Source organism: Hyla sarda, chromosome 2, assembly GCF_029499605.1.
Source record: "Hyla sarda isolate aHylSar1 chromosome 2, aHylSar1.hap1, whole genome shotgun sequence".
In the NCBI taxonomy this organism is placed as follows: domain Eukaryota; kingdom Metazoa; phylum Chordata; class Amphibia; order Anura; family Hylidae; genus Hyla; species Hyla sarda.
The window spans coordinates 113,897,839-113,924,374 of NC_079190.1; the positions used below are offsets into that span (position 1 = coordinate 113,897,839).

The following is a 26,536-nucleotide window of genomic DNA, read 5'->3' on the forward strand; positions in this document are numbered from 1 at the left end:
GATATTACACATAAAATTGCACCGGATAGGTGTGAATCTAATAGGAAACATGTACTATGAGCAAATGGGTTCTTTTTGAAGAAAATACGAAAGAACCCCCTTTTACCATCACAACTCTGATATGTACACACATTTTCTCTCAATGTCAAACACATATTCATGTAATGTAAAAAAGTTAGAACAAGATAAGGAAAAAACTAAACATACAAAAAGGTTAAAGCAGACAATATACTTTAAAGATTAGTTTATTTGAGGGGATGGGGACAGAGCTGATAAACCGAAAACAAAAATAAGAGGGTTGGTAAGGTACTTTACATGATAATAAAACATCTCGCAGAAAGCAGATTACAAATCATTACAAGTTTTTATTATATATTTCCTTCAGATAACACTCCTTTTTGAAGTGTAAAATGTTAAATGAAGTTATCTTAAGTGGGTCCATGAGTCAGGAACCCAGCTTCTTGATTGACATTAGTTATAAATTAGGGAAGGCCTGATGGAAAGGGAACGGGAGGTAGAGAGGACTGACCAATTTCACTTCTTGCCAAATGTGTGAAAGACAATATGTGGATGCAACACTGCCTGCTTCAGGTACAATATAGAAAAAATGCCTTCTTATGGACAAAATGTTCACTGCTACAGCAGCCTCCTTGAAATCCACAGCATCACACAAAGCCTGAAGGGGAGGGAGAATCTCCTAGGTAAAGGACAAGGTTTGCGCTTGTGTATAGGACAGCTATTCCTTACTTGTCTCTGCTGCAGACAATGAGGCTTCAGGCAACAGCTCTTTCATGAAAGCAAACCATGCATCTGAAGACATCCCTGTCACTACTGAAGGTGCAAAATAGGGCTTCATATAATCAGACTTATATTATCGGACTAAATAAAAATTAAATCTCCATTCACCTCCAGGAAGAAACACCTCCAGTTTCACTGACTTTTCGGATGCTGGTAAATAACTTTAAAAATAGCTCAGTAGCCACCTAATTCTGATACTGGAGTATTTTTGCTCCCTGAAAATTAATTGCTTAACTGGCATAAAAACGCTAACCTTTGTGCAATGTGGCAGAGGTGGCTTAGGAAGCGGGCTGCGTTGTCAGCACTCCATATCACCATTATAATCTTACTTCCCCTCCCTGAATAAAGCGTTAAATGTGATCGAGCTCCCCTACCACCACAATGCATTTATGCCCCCTCCTAACTCACGCACACACGGTATAAAGCTGCAGCAGCATGCAAGAGAACAAACAGCTTATTGTGTTCTAACTGAAGTTCATTGTTTGAGGAGTCAAAGTTGGATTTAGATTTCTGAGGGGACAGAGCCGGAAGGGGTGTTGCTTGTCTTGCTCTGGCCTATGCCAGTGACTGTCATGGAAAAGGACATATGGGAGATTAAAGGAGAAGGGAATAAGGAATCCATGGACACAGAAATATTCCCCATGTTAGTCAGCGTATCCTTCAGGTTCCTCTTCCCCATCCATAGACAAAGCTGCGTACTTGCTTGCTTGACTGAATTTCTGCAAAAGAAAATCTGAGGTTATCCCTTTGTCTGTGACATCAGTTAGTAGATGTTAGCAATTTGAATTGTCTGTTTATTGGAGGTTGCTCAAATTCATAAAGAAACTTGTCCTTGTACATAGCCATATTCTATGACAAGCTGCTAAAGGATTATACAACACGTTTTTTTGGCCATCACAACCAAAATTATGGTGATGATCCAAATGCTGGTTACTGGACGATGCAATATATATATTTATTTTATTTAAAGTAACTCTTCAGCTTCCTTCAGACAGTCATGAAGTGTAATAATAAACTGCCTTTAGCTGCCACTAAGGGATGCTTACTGCATAAGGATCTATAAAAGCTCCCTTTGAATTCAAATCTGATGCTATGCTGATGGCTTTAGGCAACCAGAATTCCTCAATGACAAGTAGAGGTAAACCGGTAGTTTAGAGAGCTGAAATAGAAAATTAGGCATCTTGAGTCTTAAGGGTCTTTCACATGGACAGATTAAGATTAAAAGGAGATTTTTTTGTAGTCACCGTAAAATCTCTCTCGTAGCCTTCATTGGGGGACACCAAACTGATTGGGTATATGCTCTTGCCACTAGGAGGCGCTGACACTAGGAAAAAAACGTAGACTCCTCCCTGGCAGGATATACCCGCCCACCTGCAGTGAGGTAATCAGTTTTGTCACAAAGCAGTAGGAGAAGCCAACAAAGACATGCGTCCGAAGGACCCTAGAAAGGAATCCCGGAAAAACAACCCAAGAACCGGAAAAAATGGACCAGAAAAAAGAAGAAATGGGTGGGTGCGGTGTCCCCCAATGAAGGCTAGGAGAAAGATTTTACGGCGAATACAAAAAAAAAAAAAAACTCCTTTTCTTGGTCGCTCTTCATTGGGGGACACCAAACTGATGGGATGTACCAAAGCAGTCCCCTAGGGTGGGAAAAACAACCACCAGAGAAAAGGAATCAGTCTCTAGACTGAACTCACGTGTCCACAAGGCCTGCGAACGAGCCCCCCAGGCGGAGACACACACTAGGCCCAGAAATTGAACTCCCGGATGATCTCCTGTCCAAGGAGATGGACTAGGACGCCAAGGGAAGGGGCCTTCCTCTGTAGAGACCCAAGACACCGGGTCATATAGAGAGGGAAGAAACCACAGGAAAAAAGAAAGATGGAAATCTGCTTTGAAGAGGGCCAGTGCATGAGAGCAAAGACCTGAGCAGCCGCAGACCCCAAAAACCCTATCCCAGGGGCCCGCCATGAGCACCCAGAAGGCGAAAATAGCCGTACTGGTGTAAAGCAGATAACCTTAACGCCCTCCAACTCGGGAGGACATGGACCCCGAAGGAAGAAAGGAGCGACAAACCCCCTGAAAAAGGGGGGGTATCTCGGATACCGGAGAGAGCCATGCTGCGTGAGCAGCAGTAGATAACCAAAAAACAGAAAGAGCTAGGCTGCGATAGTGGACAGTAAGCACACAAGCATAGATAGTAAAAATCTCTGTTGAATGCCCTCAGCAAAAAAACAAAAGGGCCCTGCCAGATGCTCCACCTAAAAAGTGGGAAAAGCGAGATCATCTTGGCGGCAGAAAAAAAAACCCTCAAAAAAATAGTCCCTCCAGAGGAGGAAAAACAAGGGCAGTCGAGATGAAAGCTCAAGTACAGACCCATGCCAAGCACCCTGATCCCCATACCCTCTGTGGAAAGGGGATTGGCAAAACGCGCCAGGCGCAGTAGGAGCAAGGAAATGCTGGGTGGACGAAGCCCCCAGGCCACAGCGGCAACTATCGCTATCTGGAGGAGCCACCTTGTGTCCCAAGAGGGATCGGAATCCTGTACACGGGCAAAAAATACAAAATGTGTTGAGAGCCAGTCCTGACAGTGACAAGTAGGTGCCTGAGCCACCCCGGACATAAACCCCGGAAACAAACACCTGGAGGCATAAGGAGGGGCTAAACTGACTGTCGTCCCAGCAGGCCCCATTTCAGAACAGAAATGCTCAACCGCTGCAAAACTGTGGAAACAAAATCACCAGAAAACCCCTAGGCTCGCCCCACCGAACAAAAGGAAAGGTGGGCTCTACACCTACAGAGCGGTCTTAGCATATGTAGGAACACAGACATGGGTACCCCACGATAGCAGTGGGGTACCAAGACTACAGACACGAAAGAAACCGCAGACATCCAAGGGACCAGCAGGAAGAGAGGTATGCCTCTAGCAGACCAACAGTGCAACCTAAAAAAGGAGAACAGAGTGATGCTGCTGGTGCTGAGAAAGTCCCTGGGACCTGCAGAAAAAAAGCCCACACCCCACCTCCTAATGGTGCCAGACACCAAAAGCTGCAGACACAGACTAAGGAGATGAAGAATGAATGTGGAGCAGGAAAAATGCAGACACAGTGTGACTTACAGGTAGAAAGGGTCCCAAGAACCCACAAGTACACACACTGCGGAACTGCACCTGGAAGAGAGACACCAGACTGCAGCTGTGGCAGAAACGGGGGAGGGAACCAGGTGGATCAGAACACCATGCAGACACAGTCTGGCTATATGGCAAAGGGACCGTGGCCACGCCGGGTCCCGCATACGGAAACACACAGTGGAGTGAGATACCAGCCTGTAGACCGAAGAAGACATGCAGGGAGGAACTTGGCCAAGTAGGTAACCCTCTAAACCAGTATGTGGTGCATTGTATAAGGCCCATGGGCAACATGGGGTGACTCACGAAAACTACATCATGGCAGTGGGTAACCTGAACTACGAGGTGAAAGTGTATGGTAGGTGACCCGAAGTAGTAGTAAGCCATGAGGAAAAACCATCTGGCCGGCAGGTAAAGGATTCCTGAGCACCCAGGGTCACTCCATTCAACCTCCCACAGAAATCAGGGCACTAGACTGCGGCCTATCCAACGGGCAACCTGATGATGCAGATGTCCGCTGCAGCACAGAGGTCAGATACCGATGGAGGTGGAAATAGTAGACAGTCTGGCTGAACAAGAACACCCCCAGGCATTCGGCAAAAAAGGAAACAGTCAGACAAGCGATAGCTGTGCCCCTTTGTCATAGGTAGGAGGGCGGGGAGGCTGAGAAACCCCACCCCCTGGGAGATAGAGTGAGACAGGGGGCTGTGGAATGCATCCCTGACATCCAGCATAGTGTCCGTGGGACACGCTGGGTCAGTTCTACGTATACCGTGCACAACAGTGGAATACCAGAATTCCAGCCGCAAAAACATCAGCCATGCAACGTGTGACAGTCAGCAGAAGAAAACATGCTGACAACTGTCTGGTTTACTTGTATGGATCCATAGTGGACAGAGTCAATCCATCGGACACCTCGAACAGTAGTGAGGTACCGGAACTCCAGCCGCAGATACATCAGCCGTGTGATAGGCGGTGTAGGAAACCATGCAGACCACCGTCTGGCTTACTGGTATGGGTCCATAGTAGACAACGAGACAAAGGGTCTGTAGGACACACTGGGTCAGTTCTTCATATACCGCACACAGCAGTGGGATATCGGAACTCCAGCCACAGATACATCAGTCGTGTGACAGGCAGCAGAGGAAACCATGCAGACCACTTTGTGGCTTACTGGCATGGGTTGAGAGCAGACAACTAGTCATTCCATCGGACACCTCGCATAGTAGTGAGGTACCGGAACTCCAGCCGCAGATACAACAGCCGAGTGATGTGTGACAGGCGGTGTAGGAAACCAAGCAGAGCACTATCTGGCTTACTGGTATCGGTCCATAGTGGACAACGAGACATATGGCCCGTAGAACACACTGTCAGTTCTTCGTATACCGCACACAGCAGTGGGGTATCGTAACTCCAGCTGCTTTTTTAGATACATGAGCTTTGTGACAGATGGCAGAGGAAACCATCCAGACCACTGTCTGACATGTGATATGAGGCCAAACCATAACCACACAGGGATATCCCCATGGAGACCTAGCGCTGGATGTAAGGATCCAGAGCACTAGATGAGGCCTGTGGAGAAAGGATCATATAGTATGACATGCCAATAACATCCCAGGACGGGTGGCTGACAGACATGACAGATGAGGAACCTCAAAAGAGACCTGAGTGTCTGTCAGGAATGCCAAACAGCTTGCACAAGGTATGGCGCTCAGTGGTAGGAGAAAACAGATTTCTTAAATATATCCCCGATAGTTTCCAAGGGACCGTGCCTCCCTGGCAACAACCTGCCATGGTGTTTCGCATATGCTCCATGACAGTGAGCAACAATGCAGAATTAGGGATGCCAGAGGGATACATTAGGCAGCTAATGTATAGTGAGTCACCGTCTAAGGTGACAAAGCAGCCCCCAATGCAGATTCCAGGAAAGGACTGCAGATATTAAACTAAGAAGAACAGATATGGCTGGCCGGCCAAAGCTGCAATAGAATTAGGGTGCAATAAAAGTAACTACAACAAATGATCAGAGTGACCATGAAATGTGTGTGATTTTTTTTTTTTTTAAACTTCTCCAAGGCTGCATTTTAAAATGTAATTTTGCATTTATTATAACTTTTTGGTCCACTGGGGACTTGAACTCTGCACCTCATGCACCACAAGCAGTCCTCTTATAGACTTAGAAGAAAAACACACAGCAGACAGCCTCAGGAGCGGCGACGGCACAGAGCAGCACACTTAGAAGTGCCTGCTAAGCCGCCGCATAGCTCCGAGGCTAGGGAAAGAACGGCCCGGATAGGAGAAGCTCCCGCTGGGCCACAGCTCAGGGAGGCCGACTGAGCCGCTCTGAGTGCAAAGCGGCGCCGCCCTCCGAAAAGGTGGAGGGGCAGAGCTAAACTCGGCCGGAGGCGCACAGAGTTAAGGCCACGGGTAAGCACCCGTGGGTCGTAATAAAGAGCCGTGTAGCGTGCCAACCTGGAGGGGTGGCACTGCCTGACCTCCCTGTTCGTGCACCGGCTTAGGGGGGAGAAAAAAGGTGGCCATGAGCCGCCATAACCCCCCAGAACTTGCGCTGGCACAGGAGAGAAGGGCGGAGCCATGTGCCGCCATGACCCCCTCACCCAGCGCCCAGCCAACCCCCAATGACACCACAGAAGCGTATGTGCCACAATGCAGAGAAGAGCAGGGAAGGCATAATCCCTGCAATACCTGCCGGAGGGAGCTGCTGCAAAGGGCCGGAGGCTGTCCCAGTACATAGAAACACAGTCATGGGGGACCCCAGTAAAGGACAGAGTCCCTTTTTCAGGTGGTGGAGAGGGGGGGGGGGGGGGGGTGTTAGGGGGGAGTACATACTCACCTGCAACCTGCAGACACCATTTTCTCATACTCACCTCAGGCATCTTCAACCAGCTTATGGCCACGCTGCATCATACCAGGCTAAGATAGTGGGGCGAGCAGGGGCAGTGGGGGACCCGGACCCAGGGTACAACCTTCAGGCGCTGGCCGTTGGCGGGAAGGGGTTAACGGTGCACACTCTTATGTCTTGTGCTCCTTAGCCACATATGGGGAAACAGGTAGCGCCATGCTCCTGAACCCCCACCCGAAAATAAGGGAACAAAAAGGGAGTAAAGAATCTAACTAAACAGCCCTTACTAGAAAATAATAAAAAAAAGAAAAAGGTCTGAGGAACTTCCAGACGTGTCTTGCCTCCTTGCTGACACTAGCTAAAACTGATTACCTCACTGCAGGTGGGCAGGTATATCCCGCCAGGGAGGAGCAGACTTTTTTTTCCTAGTGTCAGCGCCTCTTAGTGGCAAGAGCATATACCCATCAGTTAGGTGTCCCCAAATGAAGAGCGACCGAGAAAACACCTTTCTGAAATGAAAGATGCACTAGTGACTTGGGGTCCAAGCCTCAAGTAATGCAGACAAAGGATGTGGCCTAAAGGGGTTATCCACCATAAGGTGATTTTAGTATGTACCTGCCAGACGGTAATGGACATGCTTAGGAAGGATCTGTGCTTGTCTTGCGGCTAACTGGCTATGTTATAAGATTACCATAACACTGTGGCTACCTTTTTGTATACTGGGTATTTCCTGTTGGATTTCATTCTCAAACTACAAGTTCCATAGATTGTAAGTTTGAGGTCACTTTCCTCCCTTCCACACATCAGCTACACCCCCATTGAAACATGAGTTGCATTCCATTCAATAAACCAGTGTTTTCTAACCATGATGCCTACAGCTTTTGCAAACTAATCTCTCTCCCACCCAGAGGTCGCTCCACCCATTGAAGCAGGACAGACTCCCTCTGATCACCTGACTGGTGAGGTCATGTCTTGACGCACTGCAACCTGGGACTTACCAAGACCCGAGTAATTTTATGTGTTAAAAATAAATATTTGGGGGGTGGGTGGGGGGGCAATCACAGAAGAATTGTGAGACCCCCATCATACACAGGTACAGAAACATTTTATTATATAGATATATAGAGATTATATATATATATATTTTTTTTTTTTATTATTTATTATGAACTACACTAACTTTACAGCTTATGTAGCATAGTCAAATAAAATAGAAATCTGGAATACCCCTTTAAGGCTTAAAACTGTTTTCTCATTTCTTCCCTGCTACTGCCCTCTGCTCACACTCCTGAGATTGTTGGTGGACTTGCTGGGGTCACAGGCAGGTCACCTGCTTCAGCTGTCTGACATGATGAACATGCCAAGATAAGCCTAGCAATGTCAGTGATTGACCCTCAGGTCAGGAGATGAGTGAGATGAGTAAATCTCAGGACAGGGAGTGACATTAAAACTGCTTCTAAAGCAAAGCTGGTGGATGGGAACTATGACTACCAGCTGTCAAGAGGGCAGATAAGAGATAATTACAGAACCAACCAAGTTTTCTAAATGAAGCCAATTGCAATATCCATTCTCTACACAGACATGATTAAAAGGCGTACTCTGGTGGAAAACTATTTTTTTTCCAATCAATGGGTGCCAGAAAGTTAGACAGATTTGTAAATTAAAGAAAAAATTGCCCGGAGCTTCAAAGTGAGCGAGTATGATTATAGGTAATTATATAAATGATTCTCTGGATTGTGCTTCAATAATAATATAAACAATTTATTAAAATATATAAATAAACTATGATTAGTTACTTCTCACAGGGCCCATGTGAGAAGAACATATACAATAAAAGCAACCATTCAATAATTATGCATGAAATTAAAATAGCATAGATTATAACAATATCACTGGCATAAATTTAATTTCTGATGTGCAACTGGTATTCGTCCACTAATAAGCAGACACCGACTGCACAAGACAAGCAAGATACAGCTAAAAGTGCTTAAGTGATTGTTTCCCTCTTTGAATGCTCAGAATAAAATATGTATCCTTTTTGTAATATTTAAACAGTCTGCAACAGTTTCAAAGTTATGTTACCGATCCTTGTAGTGGCAACCTGGGTAGGAGGCGTTGTTACCGCAGGGTCTAGATGGTTTTAGTACACTGGGTCCCAGATGGTAACGGTGTAATACAGCAAGATCCGAGTAGGAGCGGTGGCGGTCACTTCTGGCTGATGGCGCTGGCAGGCGCCGATGGTCGCAGGATGCCGGGAGGACGCTGGCGCTGGCAAGCGCTGGAGATGGTAAGTCCTTACCGCTGGCTGTATGGAGACGGGGACAGTGCGCTGGATACGAGGAACTCACCTCGTGTTGCCGGCGTGTGACGTCAGCTGCTGGTGGAGCCGGGTTCACTGCACCAGAGATATTTTGCAATGTCTGGACCGGACAGATACCGGATTGAATGCACTGATGGTTTTAACAGTTCATGAGAGGTAAACCAGCTGTAGTTGATGGGCACAGTTCATAAATAACGTATATTTTATGCATGACCACTGGCATATACGCTATTTATGAACTGTGCCCATCATCTATGGCTGGTTTACCTCTCATGAGCTGCTAAAACCATCAGTGCATTCAGTCCGGTATCTGTCCGGTCCAGACATTGCAAAATATCTTTGGTGAACCCTGCTCCAGCAGCAGCTGACGTCACACGCCGGCAACACGAGGTGAGCTCCTCGTATCCAGCGCACGGTCCCAGTCTCCATCCAGCCAGCTGTGAGGACTTACCATCTCCAGCGCTTGCCAGCGCCAGCGTCCTCCCGGCATCCTGCGACCATCGGCGCCTGCCAGCGCCATCAGCCAGAAGTGACCGCCACCGCTCTTACTCGGATCTTGCTGGATTACACCGTTACCATCTGGGACCGTTGCACAGAGGACCCAGTGTACTAAAACCATCTAGACCCTGCGGTAACAACGCCTCCTACCCAGGTTGCCACTACAAGGATCGGTAACATAACTTTGAAACTGTTGCAGACTGTTTTAATATTACAAAAAGGATACATATTTTATTCTGAGCATTCAAAGAGGGAAACAATCACTTAAGCACTTTTAGCTGTATCTTGCTTGTCTTGTGCAGTCGGTGTCTGCTTATTAGCGGACGAATACCAGCTGCACATCAGAAATTAAATTTATGCCAGTGATATTGTTATAATCTATGCTATTTTAATTTCATGTATAATTATTATTGAATGGTTGCTTTTATTGTATATGTTCTTCTCACATGGGCCCTGTGAGAAGTAACTAATCATAGTTTTATATATTTTAATAAATTGTTTATATTATTATTATTGAAGCACGATCCAGAGAATCATTTATATAATTACCTATAATCATTTAAGGTATAGTTGCATGCCCCAGTTTGACCTCCGTGTGTATCAATAATTGTGAGCTGCACATACACCTATTTTTTCTAAATTTGTAAATTACTTTATTTAAAAATCTTAATCCTTCCAGTACTTATCAGCTGCTGTATGCTCCAGTGTTTTTTTATTTGTTTATTTTCTATCTGCTGACACCTCTGTCCATGTCAGGAACTGTTCAGAACAGGAGCAAATCCCCATAGAAAACCTATCCTGCTATGGACAGTTCCTGACATGGACAGACTTAGCAGAGAGCACTGTGATCAGACGGAAAATAAATTTAAAAAAATAAAAGAACTTCCTGTACTCATTGTTTCCTATCTGACCCTGAATGGAAGCTGGAATTGTGTATCTATATGCATATACAACATGCTAAGGATTGATATGCACATGTAGTGTGATTATGCAGTTTAGTAATGCTATTAGGGACTATGGATGACCTATAGGATCATAGTTTATACCGGACTAAGGTTTATCCCATACTCTAGTTCGCTACACACACTGGCAATCCCCAATGGTTACTCCCCTGATGACGTCACAAATACTGGAGATAGAAAAGCGTTGGAAGGACAGTGAGACAGAATTTCTTGGAGTTCCTGTGAGGTGCAATTATAGTATTGGTGCACTCTGGGTTGCATGCACATTAACATGTATTTTAACAGTAGCTTTTTTTTTGCTTCCAATATTCTTGTCATTGGGTTGACTCTGGAATAGTCCTAGTTATTACAAGCCTATGATCCATTTTCTCGGCACTTAGTCACTACTATTTGTGTTTTAGAAGAAAATAATAAAGGTTATATTATAATTAAAAGCACCTTCTTATACTGATTTTGGTCAGCTGGTGTTATCTATTAACTACAGGTATGGCAGTATAAATCATCTTTGCTTTCAGATATACACATGACAAAGCAGGAAAAGAGACATGACAAGGATGACCCATATGGATCATCTTACAGTTGCGTTCCCTCCTTTTCGATTTGGCTCCGGCATTACCTTTGAATCCAGATCCTTTTCGTTCCTAGAGGGAGAAAAAAAAAAAACGTTAGTCGTCCATTCAAGTGTTAAGTCATTCAAGTTTATATGAGGTTTGGAATAAGGACTATCAAAAGTCCCGTTACAAGGACTCCATTACTTGAGAATTACTGACTTATACCACTGTTATAATATCATCAAACTCTGAACACAATCTTTTATTTTGCAGAGACTGCTAGAATGCATTAACACACATCAATACAGAACATGGTACACAGTCCTCTATATACTGGAGTTCACATCGGAGATAAACTTCTCACTGTTTATTTTCTGCCTAGTATATACTCCTTGATAGGTGACAATGTTCTGAGATAATGTTTTGACTTCCACATGCCTGTTTTAACCCCTTAAAGAGCATAAATGTACTCCATCTACCACTTCAGTTGTATTAAGCACACTGGGTCCCCGTTGCTATCAGCAGCCAGGACTTACGGCTAATACCAGACATCGTCTATCAGCATAACCCTTCAGATGCTGCAGTCAAAGTTGATAGCGCTATCTAAAATGGGAGAAATCCATTGACGTTCGATTAGGGACAACCATGGCAAAATTGCTAACCAATCAAGAGGACAGGCGAAGGTGCCTTACTTCGCTCCGTCCGATTGGCAGTCTAATTCTGCAGGCAGCTTAAGCCGCCTGTGGTAATGGAGCACTAATAATACCAATCAATGCTGTGCTACGGCAAAGCATTATTCAGAGTATACAAACATTACATGTAATAGTCACCTAACTGGACTATAAAATAGTGAAAAAATTTAAAATTAAAAAAAATTTAATGTAATTAAGCCCCCTCCCTAATAAAAGTTTGAGCTGCCTCCATTTTACGATTTAAAAAAATGTAAACAAAAAAATATACAAATGCGGTATCGCCACATGTGTAAAGGTCAAAATTATACCTTTATAACTATATAACTAAATATAACTAATGAAATTGCATGTCAAAGGCATAAAACACAAAAAAATAAAAATGTTATTAAATTGTTTAACCCCTTACAGACTCAGCAATTCTGGAGTTAAAGTTGTGACTGATCAGTGTGTATCATTTTCCCCTTTCGTCCCCAGTTTAAATTCTGTAATTTCCATTACCTCTATGATATCTATACACCAATAGCAAGTGAAAAAATAAAAGCACAAGGGGAAAAGAGAAAGCACACACCTATCTGATGTTCTACCACGTTCTCCAGTGGTCTTTGATTCAGATTCCAGACCGTCCTCACTGTTCTCATCTGCTAGAATAGAATAGGTGTTATTTTTTTCCCCCCATGTTACACTGTACACCAAGAACTAAGTATAGTAAAGTTTAATTACTTCCTCTTTCCCCTGTACCAGGTTGCCGCCTGTCCGAATTATGTCTTTCTCCTCCACTAAAAGAAAAACACATGTTAGTTCACATATCTTTTCCAGACACTAAATCCTGGCACTGATAATTTTTTTTAAAGAGCTTTTTGTTTAAGGAATCTGTCAGATGCAACACACGCTCCAATAGCTGTCAGTAGACGGGGCCTAATGGTATCTTTCATATATCTGTCCATATGCGTCCAAAATGTAAACAAATATAAATAATTTCTGAGTTACTTGTAAAATCCTTTTGTCTCCAAGTTCACTGGGGGGGGGGGGGGGGGGGGGGGTACAGAAGACCGTGGTATAGGCTGGCGCCATTAGGAGATGACACTAAGCAATAAAGTGCTAGCTCTTCCTGCACATGCTATACCCTTCTGCAGGCACTGTGCTATTTAGTCTGTACAAAAGCAGTAGAAGTAACAAGAGACGCAAAGGACTTGCGACATGCAAAAAGGAGGGAGGGGGGGGGGGGGGGGGGGGGGGGGGAACACCTCTTTGCACCAGAGAATACAAGCATTTTTCTGTGTTATGGAAGCACAGACATATTTGAAAGGTACCATATGTCTTCTTGCACTAACAGCATGCTCGCTCCGGGTCTAATGACTGCTGATCCTGGGGCCGGACTACTGTGATGTCATGTCTCCGCCCCCTCAATGCAAGCCTATGGGAGGGGGCGGAGCCGTGATGTCAATACTCCATCCCCGTGATTGGCAGTCATCAGACCCGGAGTGAAAGGGGATAAGAGGTCTTAGCGCCGGAGTACCCCTTTAAGTTTCAGTCCAACTTGAGGATATTGAGCAAATTCTCCCACTTTAGGTAGAATTCTTGGTGCAGATTTTCAAACTTCCATTTACTTCAATTGGAAAAACCACATCAACAATTGACATGTCACTGAATTCGTCACAATCCACCATGCTAAAAGGTCAAGGACAAGAAGCTGTAGATAGTGATACTTGCCTCTGAGAAGAATCTGAGCTGAGGGACCGATTGGAAGAAGGTGCTGAATTACGCTTCACCCACGCATTCTCCTTAGGTGGAGGAGCAGGCATTACTTTTAATGGGAGCTGGGAGTCAGGTTTATTGGATTTCAAATTAGCAGACTCCTCCTCTTTTCCAAAGACTTCGTTTTCTACCGATTTTTCACTTTCCCGTCTTCGTGAGACTATGCAAAAGAATAAAAACCAGCGTAAGTTGTATTTCTACAGAGGATACTATGGAATCATTACTGGAAAAAGTTATGTTAACAGAGCTCACAAATCTGTAAACTATAGGCATTTTTTCAGAAAATTATTGAGAGATTTGTTTTACTGTAGATGCAGTGGAGTGTAATGTATTAGGCCCCGGCTATAGAAAATGACCAGTACAGTCAACAGTTCCAGTGCACTTTACTCACTTCGTGAAGATGATCCACTGTTGCCTGTTTGAGAAGACTCACTTCCAGTCCTAGATCTCTCTTGGTTGTCTTCACTGCGCCAACTTGGATGTCTACATAATAAAAGAGTTTACTAATGACTTAATTTCCATAATGTAAGCAGTAAAATAATGAAACTATTCTATAGATTTTACCATTAAAATTATTACAGCGTTTGGGGTTAGTAAACAAATTCAACAATATTCTTGGGATTTTACAATAAACAGGTCTTATTTCACTCCACACCTCTCTCTTGGCTTCCTCTCTATCTGTCGAGGCCGGTCATCATCCAAATGACGTTGCTGCAGTTTCTCCTGCTCTTTCTGCAGACGTTCCTCTACCTCACGTTCCCTAGCAGCGGTGTCCACAGGTTTGGCACCACCAAAGATTGAAGCTGCTCGACCGGATGGTGCAGAACCTCCAATGGTTTCTTCCTCTTTGGGAGCAGAACGTGGTTTGAGAACCAGCTTTGGCCTCTGGGGTGGACCTAATTTATACAAAGACAAAACAGATGATGAATTTAAACTATAATACAACAGTGAGTGCTTTTGGTACATGTTCAGAAGGTTTATGATATATATGCACTACAATAGCCAGCTAATCTGCTGAGCAAAGCCAAAAATAAATATACACAATAATATACCTCTCTCTTCCCTTCTCTCTTCAGTCCTGGAGGAGCCATTCCACCTGTCTGACCTGTCATCTCGTCTCTCTTCATACCTGTCGCCATAACGGTCACCACCTCCTCCTCCTCCTCCTCCTCTAAAATCATCATCTCTACGGTACCCACTGCCAAATGCTCTTCTGCTGCCACCTCCTCGGGAATCATAACCACCTTTTAATAAGAAAAAAATAAAAAAATGGATGAACAGAAATTTCAAAAGAATTTATTTCTAAATAAACTATTATTGTTAACCACTGGATATATTTAATAATAAGTTTTTGTGGCTTTGTACATTTTCAGATTATGTTTTGAACATTGACACAAAACTCCATGATGAAGGAGTCTTCATGTTCTAACCAGCACTGGAAAAAAACTACAGCTGGATATATTAGTCCTCTCCAGTTGTATGAAGTGTGCTCAGGAACCAAGCATGCTTCATATCCGGTGGGTCCAGGCTGCTATCTGCAGCTAGGACCCATGGCTGATGTCTGGCATTAACCTTTAAGACGTGCTGATCACAGATAGTGGCATCCTGCTGCGAGTTATGCTAACATTCATTTAAATGGGTCTGCTGGCAGTCTGCAAATCTGCTACTATGGCAGACTGTCTACGGACTCTTACAAGTGAATGGTAGCGTAACTCGCAGTGTATTTCCCGCAGCTGGAAACCTACTGCTAGTTAACAGTGTGTGAACATACCCTTAAACGGGAAAAACCCATTGCTGGTTAGATCTGGGAGCACCACAGCAAGCTTGTGGGGTCCCGATCACAGCAGGCAGCCTCAGTAGCCAGTAGTAATTGAGTGCCCGATAACTGATCAATGCTGTGTTATGGCATGGCATTGTTCAGTGTATGCAATCAAAAGATTGTAAGTAATAGTCCCCTAGACTAAATAAGTGAATGAAAAAAAAAAGTTAAAAAATGTAAATAAGCTCCGTCCTAATAAAAAAGTGTGACCCACCTCCATTTTACCAGTTTTCAAATAAAATGATGTAAACAGAAAAAAAACATATATGGCAAGGCTGCTATGCTAATATATATCGCTCATAAAGTTCCACCAAAACAAAAATGGTACCAATAAAAAGAGAGCGAGAGAAAGAGCGAGAGAAAGAGCGAGAGAGCGAGCGAAAGAGCGAGCGAAAGAGCGAGCGAAAGAGCGAGCGAAAGAGCGAGAGAAAGAGCGAGAGAAAGAGCGAGCGAAAGAGCGAGCGAAAGAGCGAGCGAAAGAGCGAGCGAAAGAGCGAGCGAAAGAGCGAGCGAAAGAGCGAGCGAAAGAGCGAGCGAAAGAGCGAGCGAAAGAGCGAGCGAAAGAGCGAGCAAGAGCGAGAGAGCAAGAGCGAGAGAGCAAGAGCGAGAGAGCAAGAGCGAGCGAGCAAGAGCGAGCGAGCAAGAGCGAGCGAGCAAGAGCGAGCGAGCGCGCGAGAAAGAGAGAGCGAGAAAGAGAGAGCGAGAAAGAGAGAGCGAGAAAGAGAGAGCGAGAAAGAGAGAGCGAGAAAGAGAGAGCGAGAAAGAGAGAGCGAGAAAGAGAGAGCGAGAAAGAGAGAGCGAGAAAGAGAGAGCGAGAAAGAGAGAACGAGAAAGAGAGAGCGAGAAAGAGAGAGCGAGAAAGAGAGAGCGAGAAAGAGAGAGCGAGAAAGAGAGAGCGAGAAAGAGAGAGCGAGAAAGAGAGAGCGAGAAAGAGAGAGCGAGAAAGAAAGAGCGAGAAAGAAAGAGCGAGAAAGAAAGAGAAAGAGATATACAGTAAATATGGCCTTTGCACCACTGCTTCTGTCCCCTCACTTCAGAATAGCCAAGCATAAACAGTCCCCAGAATGAATAAAGGAGTGGGCCAAAAAAAAAAAAAAGCGGGACTACAGTGTTTGAAACCCCTGAGCAAAAGATAATTCCTGTGTGTGTGGGGGGGGGGGGGGGGGGGAAGGTAGGGGAACCTGGACCCAAAGGTGCTGACCGGTGACGAGAAGGAGTTGACAGTGCATAACTATGCCTGTGCCCCTTCTTTGCAAATGGGGGAACAGTGAGCGCTATGCTCCTGAGCCCCCACCTACAAAGAAAGAAATAAAAAGGGAGAAAAAAAAAATATCTAAATACATGTCCCTAAACTTAAAAATAAGGAAATAAAAGACAATTTCTGGAGAATTCCAGACCTGAGTATGCCTCCTACGGACACTAAGCTAAAACTGAACTGATAGCTCAGAGTCTGTAGGCGGGGTATATCCTGCCAGGAGAGGCAGACATTCTTTTTGTTGCCTAGTGTCAGCAGCATACACCTATGGTCTCTGTGTCTCCCAAGGTAGCCGAACAAGAAAATGAGCACAAACACTGCCCCGAATATGGAAAAAAAAAAAAGTTATTTAGGCTAGAAGAGGACAATTTTAAGCATACAAATTTTTGGGCAAAATTTTTAAAGTGCACCCGTCAGATCCAACAAAAACATTTTTTTTTCTTATATATCACTCAGCCAACGGCTGTCCGGGCTTGCTGGGAATTGTTTTGTGACATCTGGAGGGCCACAGTTTGAAGACCACTGGCATAGGTGATGATGCATGGACACAGCAGGACTAGTATGTGTACAAGAGGGCGGGGGGCAGTTTGACTGGCTTTCAGTATGAAATACTGAAAATTTTCTAATGAAAGCAATTGCAAAACCTATTGGTTTTGTATGCTTTACAGCATATGAAAAGTTTTTGTATTTGACAGTGCCAGAACCCAGTGGGAATTATGGAAACAACATTGCACATGTGAAAGGCATATATATTACTTTAAACAGATGTATTGGAGTTTTTAACAATGCTATGAAACATAACCACAAAGAATGCAAAGTATGGATGTCCCAGGCCTCAGCCACTTCTGCACCACACAAAAAATATGTGAAATCATTTTGAATGAAAATATTGAGCCCCAATAAAATCAGGACAACTTTATGGCACTCACCTCTGTCAAAATCTCTTCGATCACGGTCATCATAACGCTCCCTTCCTCTGTCTCGATCATATCGGTCATCCCTACGTGGGCCATCTCGATCATAGCGGTCATTACTGCTGCGATACCCTACAATAACATTTTTGTTAGTGCTTACACAAAGCAACCCAATATCAATAATGTTCAACTTTGTCTTAGCTTACTATCTCCATAGCTATCGTCTCCCCCACGACGAGGAGGATAATCATCAAAACTGTCTGTGGTGGGGCGTGCCCTCCAATCAGAAGAGTCCGTCTTGTCAGAGTCTCTATTGCGATCTCGATCCCTGCCAAAGGAACGATCATCCCGATCTGTAAATGAAATAATGTAGGATTAATTTTTTTAGCCAAAGGGAGGGCAGTGTAAATGATCATCCACATTATATAACCGAAACCAATGGATATAAATGAGTGCATGAGTCCTGGGAGAATGCGTCTGAACACCCATTTTTAGTCTATGGAGTTCTATAAAAGCTCTCTCAAAGTTAAAGAAATGTTATGGTCAGCTGGGGAGATTGATCAAAACCTGTGCAGAGGAAAAGTGGAGCAGTTGCTCATAAGAACCAATCAGATCACTTCTTTTATTCTTCAGAGGCCTTTTTAAAAATTAAAGTACTCTGGTTGCTATGGGCAACTTTTCCTCTGCACAGATTTGGATAAATCTCCAAGGTATTTTTTTGGATTTGTTTAGAAGTTGTAACGCCAGCGGTTGAAGCCTGCCGACATGTACCACTGCTGACCAGTGCAGTGCGCTCAGATCCCACGCCTTGCTGTAAGCTCCAGGCATTTATGACAATACCTATTGGGACACTAATCAGTCCTGTAGCATCATCAGGTTTGTCCATGAGTCATGGACAAGGCTGCAGGAGAAGGTGCACCAATCACCTTCCACCACCACAAGGGAGGGACACGCCCCCTTCCCCAGAGGATCTCTAACACTGTAAGCCGACCTCCCATATCTCGACCCGTAATATGTGTACCAGGTATTGAAATAGCTCCAGCTGTACGGAAATTATATGGAACATACATTTCCCATTGATTTGCATGGGACTTTAAACAAAAACCCCGACCCTCACAAATGGGGGTAGTTAAGGGTTAAATTAACTGTCCTATATTTTAAGTGGACATATAAGTAACATGTGACCAAGTATTATCGAAATATCTCCAGCCGTTTGGAAGTTATGCGTTAACATATTTCCCATTGACTTGCATGGGACTTTAAACATAAGCCCCGCCCCTGGCAAATGGGGGTGAGTAAGGGTTAAATTACCTATCCTATGTTTGTTGTTGACATAACATGTGTACACACACACACACACGTTGAGTTTTAGATATATAGATGGGAGAGCTAGAGATTGCAGAGTGTGGCCCTCTCGTTCTCCTAGAAAGATGCATTGAGGGGTCAGGTCGGCGTCTAACGGTAGCTGGGACCCAGGGCTAATAGCGTGTCACGCGGTGATGTGCGCTATTAACCCTTTAGATGCTGCATTGAAAGTTGATCACTGCGTCTAAACAGTAAAAAAATTTTTAAAAAAAAGCATTCTTGGCAGCTCAGTCGGGCTGATCGGAACCACCACAGTGAAACCTCGGTTTTCCAATCAGCTAGGACACAAGCGAAGGGTCCGTTACACCTGCCTCTGGCGCGTTTGATCAGCGATTGATTGCTCCAAGCCTGAGATCCAGGCTTGAGCAATCGACCGCCAATAACACTGATCAATGCAATGCTAGGGAGGCTATAACATTGCAAAAAAGTGTAAAAAAATAATAGTTAATAAATGTGATTTAACCCCTTCCCTAATAAAAGTTCAAATCACCCCCCTTTTCCCATTTATAATAAAAAAAAAACATGTAAATAAAAACAAACATATGTGGTATCGCCACGTGCGTAAATGCCCAAACTAAAAAAAAAATATTTAAACCGCACGGTCAATGGCGTACATGCAAAAAATTCCAAAGTCCAAAATAGCGTATTTCTGGTCACTTTTTATACCATAAAAAAATATTTTAAATCAAAAAGTCCGATTAAAACAAAATTCGTGATAAAATCTTCAGATCACGGCGCAAAAAAATGAACCCTCATATCGCAGTATGCAAAAAAAAATAAAAAGTTAGAGGTCAGAAGAGGACAATTTTAAAATGTATTAATTTTCCTGCATGTAGTTATGATTTTTTTCAGAAGTACGACAAAATGAAACCTATATAAGTAGGGTATCCTTTTAACCATATGGACCTAAAGAATAGGTGTCATTTTTACTGAAAAATTTACTGCGTAGAAACGGAAGCTCACAAGATTTACAAAATGGTGTTTTTTCTTCAATTTCATCACACAATGATTTTTTTGGGGGGGTTTTGCCGTAGATTTTTGTGTAAAATTACTGATGTCATTAGAAAGTAGAATTGGTGGTGCAAAAAATAAGCCATCATTTGGGTCTGTAGGTGCAAAATTGAAAGGGTTATGATTTTTAAAAGGTGAGGGGGGGGAAAAAACAAAAGTGCAAAAACAAAAACCCTGAGTCCCCAAGGGGTTAAACATTAAGATTATTTGGTAATCTTTCCTCCATTTTATCTATATAATATATAAATCATTTTTTAAGTTGAAATCTCTCCCATTCTAGTTAATAAGGTCTGTTCCAGACTAGGGTTGCCCATGTCTGTGGGGCTTAGGTCTCTTTCACACTATGAAATAGTTCCGTTTAGGAACTTCTGTCACCAGTTCCGTCACTATATCGGCGAAACCCGGCCGTTACAAAACCCCTGACGGCCGGGACTAAATCGCATTGCAGCCTATGGGGATTTGTAACTGCCCTTTGCACCCGTATATGCCCGTAAATCATTACGGGCGTTATAAAGTGACAGGACATCATGGCGGAAAAATTACTGCATGCAGTATATATACGGGTGCAAACGGGCAGTTACAAAACCCCATAGGCTGCAATGCGATTTAGTCCCGGCCGTCAGGGGTTTTGTAACGGCCGGGTTTCGCCGATATAGTGACGGAACTGGTGACGGAAGTTCCTAAACGGAACTATTTCATAGTGTGAAAGAGGCCTTACTGTAAATTACCTCTCTAAATGCTCAGTCAAATTGGTACCCACATTAAAAGGGGTACTCCGGTGAAAAACTTTTTTCTTTTAAATCAACTGGTGGCAGAAAGTTAAACATATTTGTAAATTACTTCTATTAAAAAATCTTAATCCTTCCTGTACTTATTAGCTGCTGAATACTACATAGGAAATTATTTTCTTTTCAGAATGCTCTCTGATGACATCACAAGCACAGTTCTCTCTGCTGACATTATTATAATAATAATAATGCTTTATTTATTGTTGTCCTTAGTGGGATTTGAACCCAAGTCCCCAGCACTGCAAGGCAGCAGTGCTAACCACTGAGCCTCCATGCTGCCCTTAGCATACATCTGCTATGCATGGTTGCTGCAATGGACAGATGTCAGCAGAGAGCACTGTGCTCGTGATGTAATCAGTGTTCCAAAAAGAAAGGAATTTCCTCTGTAGCATTCAGCAGCTAAGTAGTACTGGAAGGATTAAGATTTTTTAATAGAAGTAATTTACAAATATGTTTAACTTTCTGCCACCAGTTGATTTAAAAGAAAAAAAGGTTTTCACCGGAGTACCCCTTTAACGACGCAGGACGTATATTTACGTCCTGCGCCGGCTCCCGCGATATGAAGCGGGGTCGCGCTGCGACCCCGCATCACATCGCGTCGGTCCCGGCGCTCATCAACGGCCGGGACCCACGGCTAATACCACACGATCGGCGATGTGCGGTATTAACCCTTTAGAAGCGGCGGTCAAAGCTGACCGCCGCTTCTAAAGCGAAAGTATCCCGGCTAGTCAGTCGGGCTGTTCGGGACCGCTGCGTCCCAAACAGCTTGCAGGACACCGGGAGGGCCCTTACCTGCCTCCTCGGTGTCCGATCGACGAATGACTGCTCCGTGCCCGAGATCCAGGCAGGAGCAGTCAAGCGCCGATAACACTGATCACAGGCGTGCTAATACACGCCTGTGATCAGGATGAGAGATCAGTGTGTGCAGTGTTATAGGTCCCTATGGGACCTATAACACTGCAAAAAAAAAAAGTTAAAAAAAAAAGTGTTAATAAAGTGTTTCCTAATAAAAAATAAAACAGTGTAAATAAAAATAAACATATGTGGTATCGCCACATGCGTAAATGTCCGAACTATAAAAATATATCATTAATTAAACCGCACGGTCAATGGCGTACGCGCAAAAAAATTCCAAAGTCCAAAAAAGCGTATTTTGGTAACTTTTTATACCATTAAAAAATTAATAAAAAGTGATCAAAAAGTCAGATCAAAACAAAAATTGAACCGATAAAAACTTCAGATCACGGCGCAAAAAATGAGCCCTCATACCGCCCTATACGTGAAAAAATAAAGTTATAGGGGGCAGAAGAGGACATTTTTAAACGTATAAATTTTCCTGCATGTAGTTATGATTTTTTCCAGAAGTGCAACAAAATCAAACCTATATAAGTAGTAGGGATGTAAGAAAAAATCGATTCTCGCGATAATCGCGATTTTTCATTTGCCGATACAGAATCGATTCAAAATATTTTTGAATCGATTCTTTTAGGGATGTGGAATTTTTAATAAAACGCACTTTTCTTACCTGCCAACGAGCCCGCGGAGCTCCGGTACAGGTGTTCGGTCCCCGGGCTGTATTCTTCTTACTTCCTGTTAGTCCGGCACGTCACATGGAGCTTCAGCCTATCACTGGCCGCAGCGATGTCCCGCCTCCGCTGGTGATAGGCTGAAGCTCCATGTGACGTGCCGGACTAACAGGAAGTAAGAAGAATACAGCCCGGGGACCGAACACCTGTACCGGAGCTCCGCGGGCTCGTTGGCAGGTAAGATAAAGTGCGTTTTATTTTATTTTGCAGCCCGGACGGGATAACATAAAAAAAAGTGTGCACCGGAGTACTAGATCGCCGCTGTCAAAGCTGACAGCGGCGTCTATTGGGATCTATGAATGCTCCCAGGTGGGCGATATATCGCGATGTATCGTCACCTAGACGGTATCGCGATATATCGAATCGCCACACTGGTATCGCGATTCGAATCGAATCGCCAAATTCTTGGCGATTCACACCCCTAATAAGTAGGGTATCATTTTAACCGTATGGACCTACAGAATAATGATAAGGTGTCATTTTTACAGAAATATGCACTGCGTAGAAACGGAAGCCCCCAAAAGTTACAAAATGGCGTTTTTTCTTCGATTTTGTCGCACAATTTTTTTTTCGTTTCGTCGTGAATTTTTGGGTAAAATGACTGATGTCACTGGAAAGTAGAATTGGTGACGCAAAAAATAAGCCATAATATGGATTTTTAGGTGGAAAATTTAAAGGGTTATGATTTTTAAAAGGTAAGGAGGAAAAAACGAAAGTGCAAAAACGGAAAAACCAGGAGTCCTTAAGGGGTTAAAATAAAAAAAAATTAATAAAAAACAGATCATGTTTCAGGTAAAACAAAATAAAAAATTTAGGTGACATTCACTCTCAAAGAGAGTACATGTCACTAAACTTTTAATATATTGTTCCTTATGTAATTCTAAGAGACTTTGCTGTTTACTTGTTAAAATTCTAAACCTTTATGGTTTTAATGTGATTGAAAAAAAAACAGCCACTCGATGGCTCTGTTTTGTTCCCTGCACAAGTCAAACAGTTTGGTTCCCTCCTGGCCTAGCAGGAGACCAAACTCAGGAAGTGCGTGCGGGGCATGGCGAGGAACAGCTTTCGCAGCCTTCTATGACATTGCGCCTGCTGGGAAATGCCCACTTTCTCCTGCTGGGAGCACACACAAGGGGATTGATACAGCGCTTTTAAAGCTTGGAAATTTTTTTAACATCTTAAGGACGCAGGGCGTATGGATACGCCCTGCATTCCGAGTCCTTAAGGACGCAGGGCGTATCCATACGCCCGTGGGAATTCCGGTCCCCACCGCTAGCCGGTTGGGGACCGGAGCCGGATGCCTGCTGAAATCGTTCAGCAGGCATCCCGGCATATCGCCCAGGGGGGGTCATTATGCCCCCCCATGTCGGCGATCGCCGAAGATCGCTGGACAATTCAGTCCAGCGATCTGCGGCGATTCCGGGTCAATCGGGTCGATCGCCCTTATTTGTCGGCCGGATTACCGGCCGACCAATCAGGGCGCCTGCTGCGGGTGTCACTCCCGCACCCGCTCCGCCCCTCTTCCGGAGGGCGTGAGCGGGTGCGGGAAGAGGACCCCGGGTGCTGGGTACCCCGATCCCCGGCGTTAATGTTGGGATCGGGGCCCCAGGAGCGACGGCGGCGGCGAGGGACAGTCCTGCGATGGAGCAGCAGCAGGAGGTGAGTTACAGCCTCCTGCTGTTGCTTAGCAACAGCTCCCAGCATGCAAAAAGGGCATGCTGGGAGCTGTAGTTATGCAACAGGAGGAGGCAGACCACCACAACTCCCAGCATTCCCTTATGGGCATGCTGGGACTTATGGTTTTGCAACAGCTGGAGGCACATTTTCTCTATGGAAAAGTGTACCTTCAGCTGTTGTATAACTACAATTCCCAGCTTGCACAAACAGCTAAAGTGCATGCTGGGAGTTGTAGTGGTGCATCTGCTGGTTGCATAACTACAACTCCCAGCATGCCCGTTGACTGTCGGTGACTGCTGAGAGTTGTAGTTTTGCAACCGCTGAAGGCACACTGGTTGTGAAACCCACTTTTTTTTTTTTTTACCTAACTCAGTGTTTCACGACCGGTGTGCCTCCAGCTGTTGCAAACTACAACTCCCAGCAGTAACCTTACACCATGCACCGTACATGCTGGGAGTTGTAGTTTTGCAACAGCTGGAGGCACACTGGTTTTGAAACACTGAGTAAGGTCACAAACTCAGTGATACATAACCAGTGTGCCTACAGCTGTTGCAAAACTAAAACTCTCAGCATGTACAGTCTGTCAGCGCATGCTGGGAGTTGTAGTTTTGCAACAGCTGGATGTCCCCCCCCCCCCCCCCAATGTGAATGTACAGGGTACACTCACATGGGCGGAGGTTTACAGCAAGTATCTGGCTGCAAGTTTGAGCTGCAGCAAATTTTCTGCAACAGCTCAAACTGCCAGCGAGAAACTACTGTGAACCCCCACCTGTGCGACTGTACTCTAAAAACACTACACTACACTAACAAAAAATAAAATAAAAAGTAAAAAACACTACATATACACATACCCCTACACAGCCCCCCTCCCCTGCCCAATAAAAATGAAAAACATCTGGTACGCCACGGTTTCCAAAACGGAGCCTCCAGCTGTTGCAAAACAACAACTCCCAGTATTGCCAGACAGCCGTTGACTGTCCAGGCATGCTGGGAGTTATACAACAGCTGGAGGCACCCTGTTTGGGAATCACTGGCGTAGAATTCCCCTATGTCCACCCCTATGCAATCCCTAATTTAGGCCTCAAATGCGCATGGCGCTCTCAGTTTGGAGCCCTGTCGTATTTCAAGGCAACAGTTAAGGGTCACATATGGGGTATCGCCGTACTCGGGAGAAATTGTGTTACAAATTTTGGGGGGTATTTTCTGCTTTTACCCTTTTAAAAAATGTAAAATTTTTGGGAAAAGAAGCATTTTAGGTAAAAATTTTTTTTTTTTTTTACATATGCAATAGTCGTGAAACGCCTGTGGGGTATTAAGGTTCACTTAACCCCTTGTTACGTTCCCCGAGGGGTCTAGTTTCCAAAATGGTATGCCATGTGGGTTTTTTTTTGCGGTTCTGGCACCATAGGGGCTTCCTAAATGCGGCATGCCCCCAGAGCAAAATTTGCTTTCAAAAAGCCAAATGTGACTACTCCTCTTCTGAGACCTGTAGTGCGCCAACAGAGCACTTTTCACCCCCATATGGGGTGTTTTCTGAATCGGGAGAAATTGGGCTTCAAATTTTGGGGGGTATTTTCTGCTATTACCCTTTTTAAAAATGTAAAAACTTTTGGGAAACCTATCATTTTTTTTTTTTTTTACATATGCAAAAGTCGTGAATCACCTGTGGGGTATTAAGGTTCACATTGCCCCTTGTTACGTTCCCCGAGGGGTCTAGTTTCCAAAATGGTATGCCATGTGGGGTTTTTTGCTGTTCTGGCACCATAAGGGCTTCCTAAAGGTGACATGCCCCCCCAAAAACCATTTGACGCTCCTTCCCTTCTGAGCCCTCTACTGCGCCCGCCGAACAATTAACATAGACATATGAGGTATGTGCTTACTCGAGAGAAATTGGGTTTCAAATACAAGTAAAAATTTTCTCCTTTTTACCCCTTGCAAAAATAAAAAAATTGGGTCTACAAGAACATGCGAGTGTAAAAAATGAAGATTGTGAATTTTCTCCTTCACTTTGCTGCTATTCCTGTGAAACCCCTAAAGGGTTAAAACGCTTACTGAATGTCATTTTGAATACTTTGGGGGGTGCAGTTTTTATAATGGGGTAATTTATGGGGTATTTCTAATATGAAGACCCTTCAAATCCACTTCAAACCTGAACTGGTCCCTGAAAAAAAAATGAGTTTCAAAATTTTGTTAAAAATTGGAAAATTGCTGTGGAACTTTGAAACCCTCCGGTGTCTTCCAAAAGTAAAAACTCATCAATTTTATGATGCAAACATAAAGTAGGCATATTGTATATGTGAATAAAAATTTTTTTGGGGGAATATCCATTTTCCTTATAAGCAGAGAGCTTCAAAGTTAGAAAAATGCAAAATTTTCAAATTTTTCATCAAATTTGGGGATTTTTCACCAAGAAAGGATGCAAGTTACCAAAAATTTTTACCACTAAGTTAAAGTAGAATATGTCACGAAAAAACAATCTCTGAATCAGAATGATAACTAAAAGCATTCCAGAGTTATTAATGTTTAAAGTGACAGTGGTCAGATGTGCAAAAAAT

At 44.0% G+C, this 26,536-nt stretch overlaps 1 protein-coding gene across 2 annotated transcripts in view; it reads right to left on the reverse strand.

Moving 5' to 3' along the window:
- Positions 1 to 229: 229 nt before the first annotated feature.
- Positions 230 to 26,536, reverse strand: part of EIF4B (eukaryotic translation initiation factor 4B) — a 60,565-nt gene continuing 34,258 nt past the window's right edge. The window contains exons 6-15 of one of the 2 annotated variants that reach the window (XM_056555333.1): positions 17,761 to 17,907; positions 17,570 to 17,686; positions 14,619 to 14,810; positions 14,222 to 14,462; positions 13,958 to 14,049; positions 13,522 to 13,726; positions 12,532 to 12,587; positions 12,380 to 12,449; positions 11,185 to 11,209; positions 230 to 1,517 (exon numbers count right to left, since the gene is read on the reverse strand). In XM_056555333.1, coding sequence (XP_056411308.1) covers positions 1,443 to 1,517; positions 11,185 to 11,209; positions 12,380 to 12,449; positions 12,532 to 12,587; positions 13,522 to 13,726; positions 13,958 to 14,049; positions 14,222 to 14,462; positions 14,619 to 14,810; positions 17,570 to 17,686; positions 17,761 to 17,907 — 1,220 coding nt within the window. In that variant the 3' untranslated portion in view covers positions 230 to 1,442. Of the gene's footprint in view, positions 1,518 to 11,184; positions 11,210 to 12,379; positions 12,453 to 12,531; positions 12,588 to 13,521; positions 13,727 to 13,957; positions 14,050 to 14,221; positions 14,463 to 14,618; positions 14,811 to 17,569; positions 17,687 to 17,760; positions 17,908 to 26,536 lie in introns of both variants that reach the window. The other variant, XM_056555332.1, reaches the window with a different exon arrangement.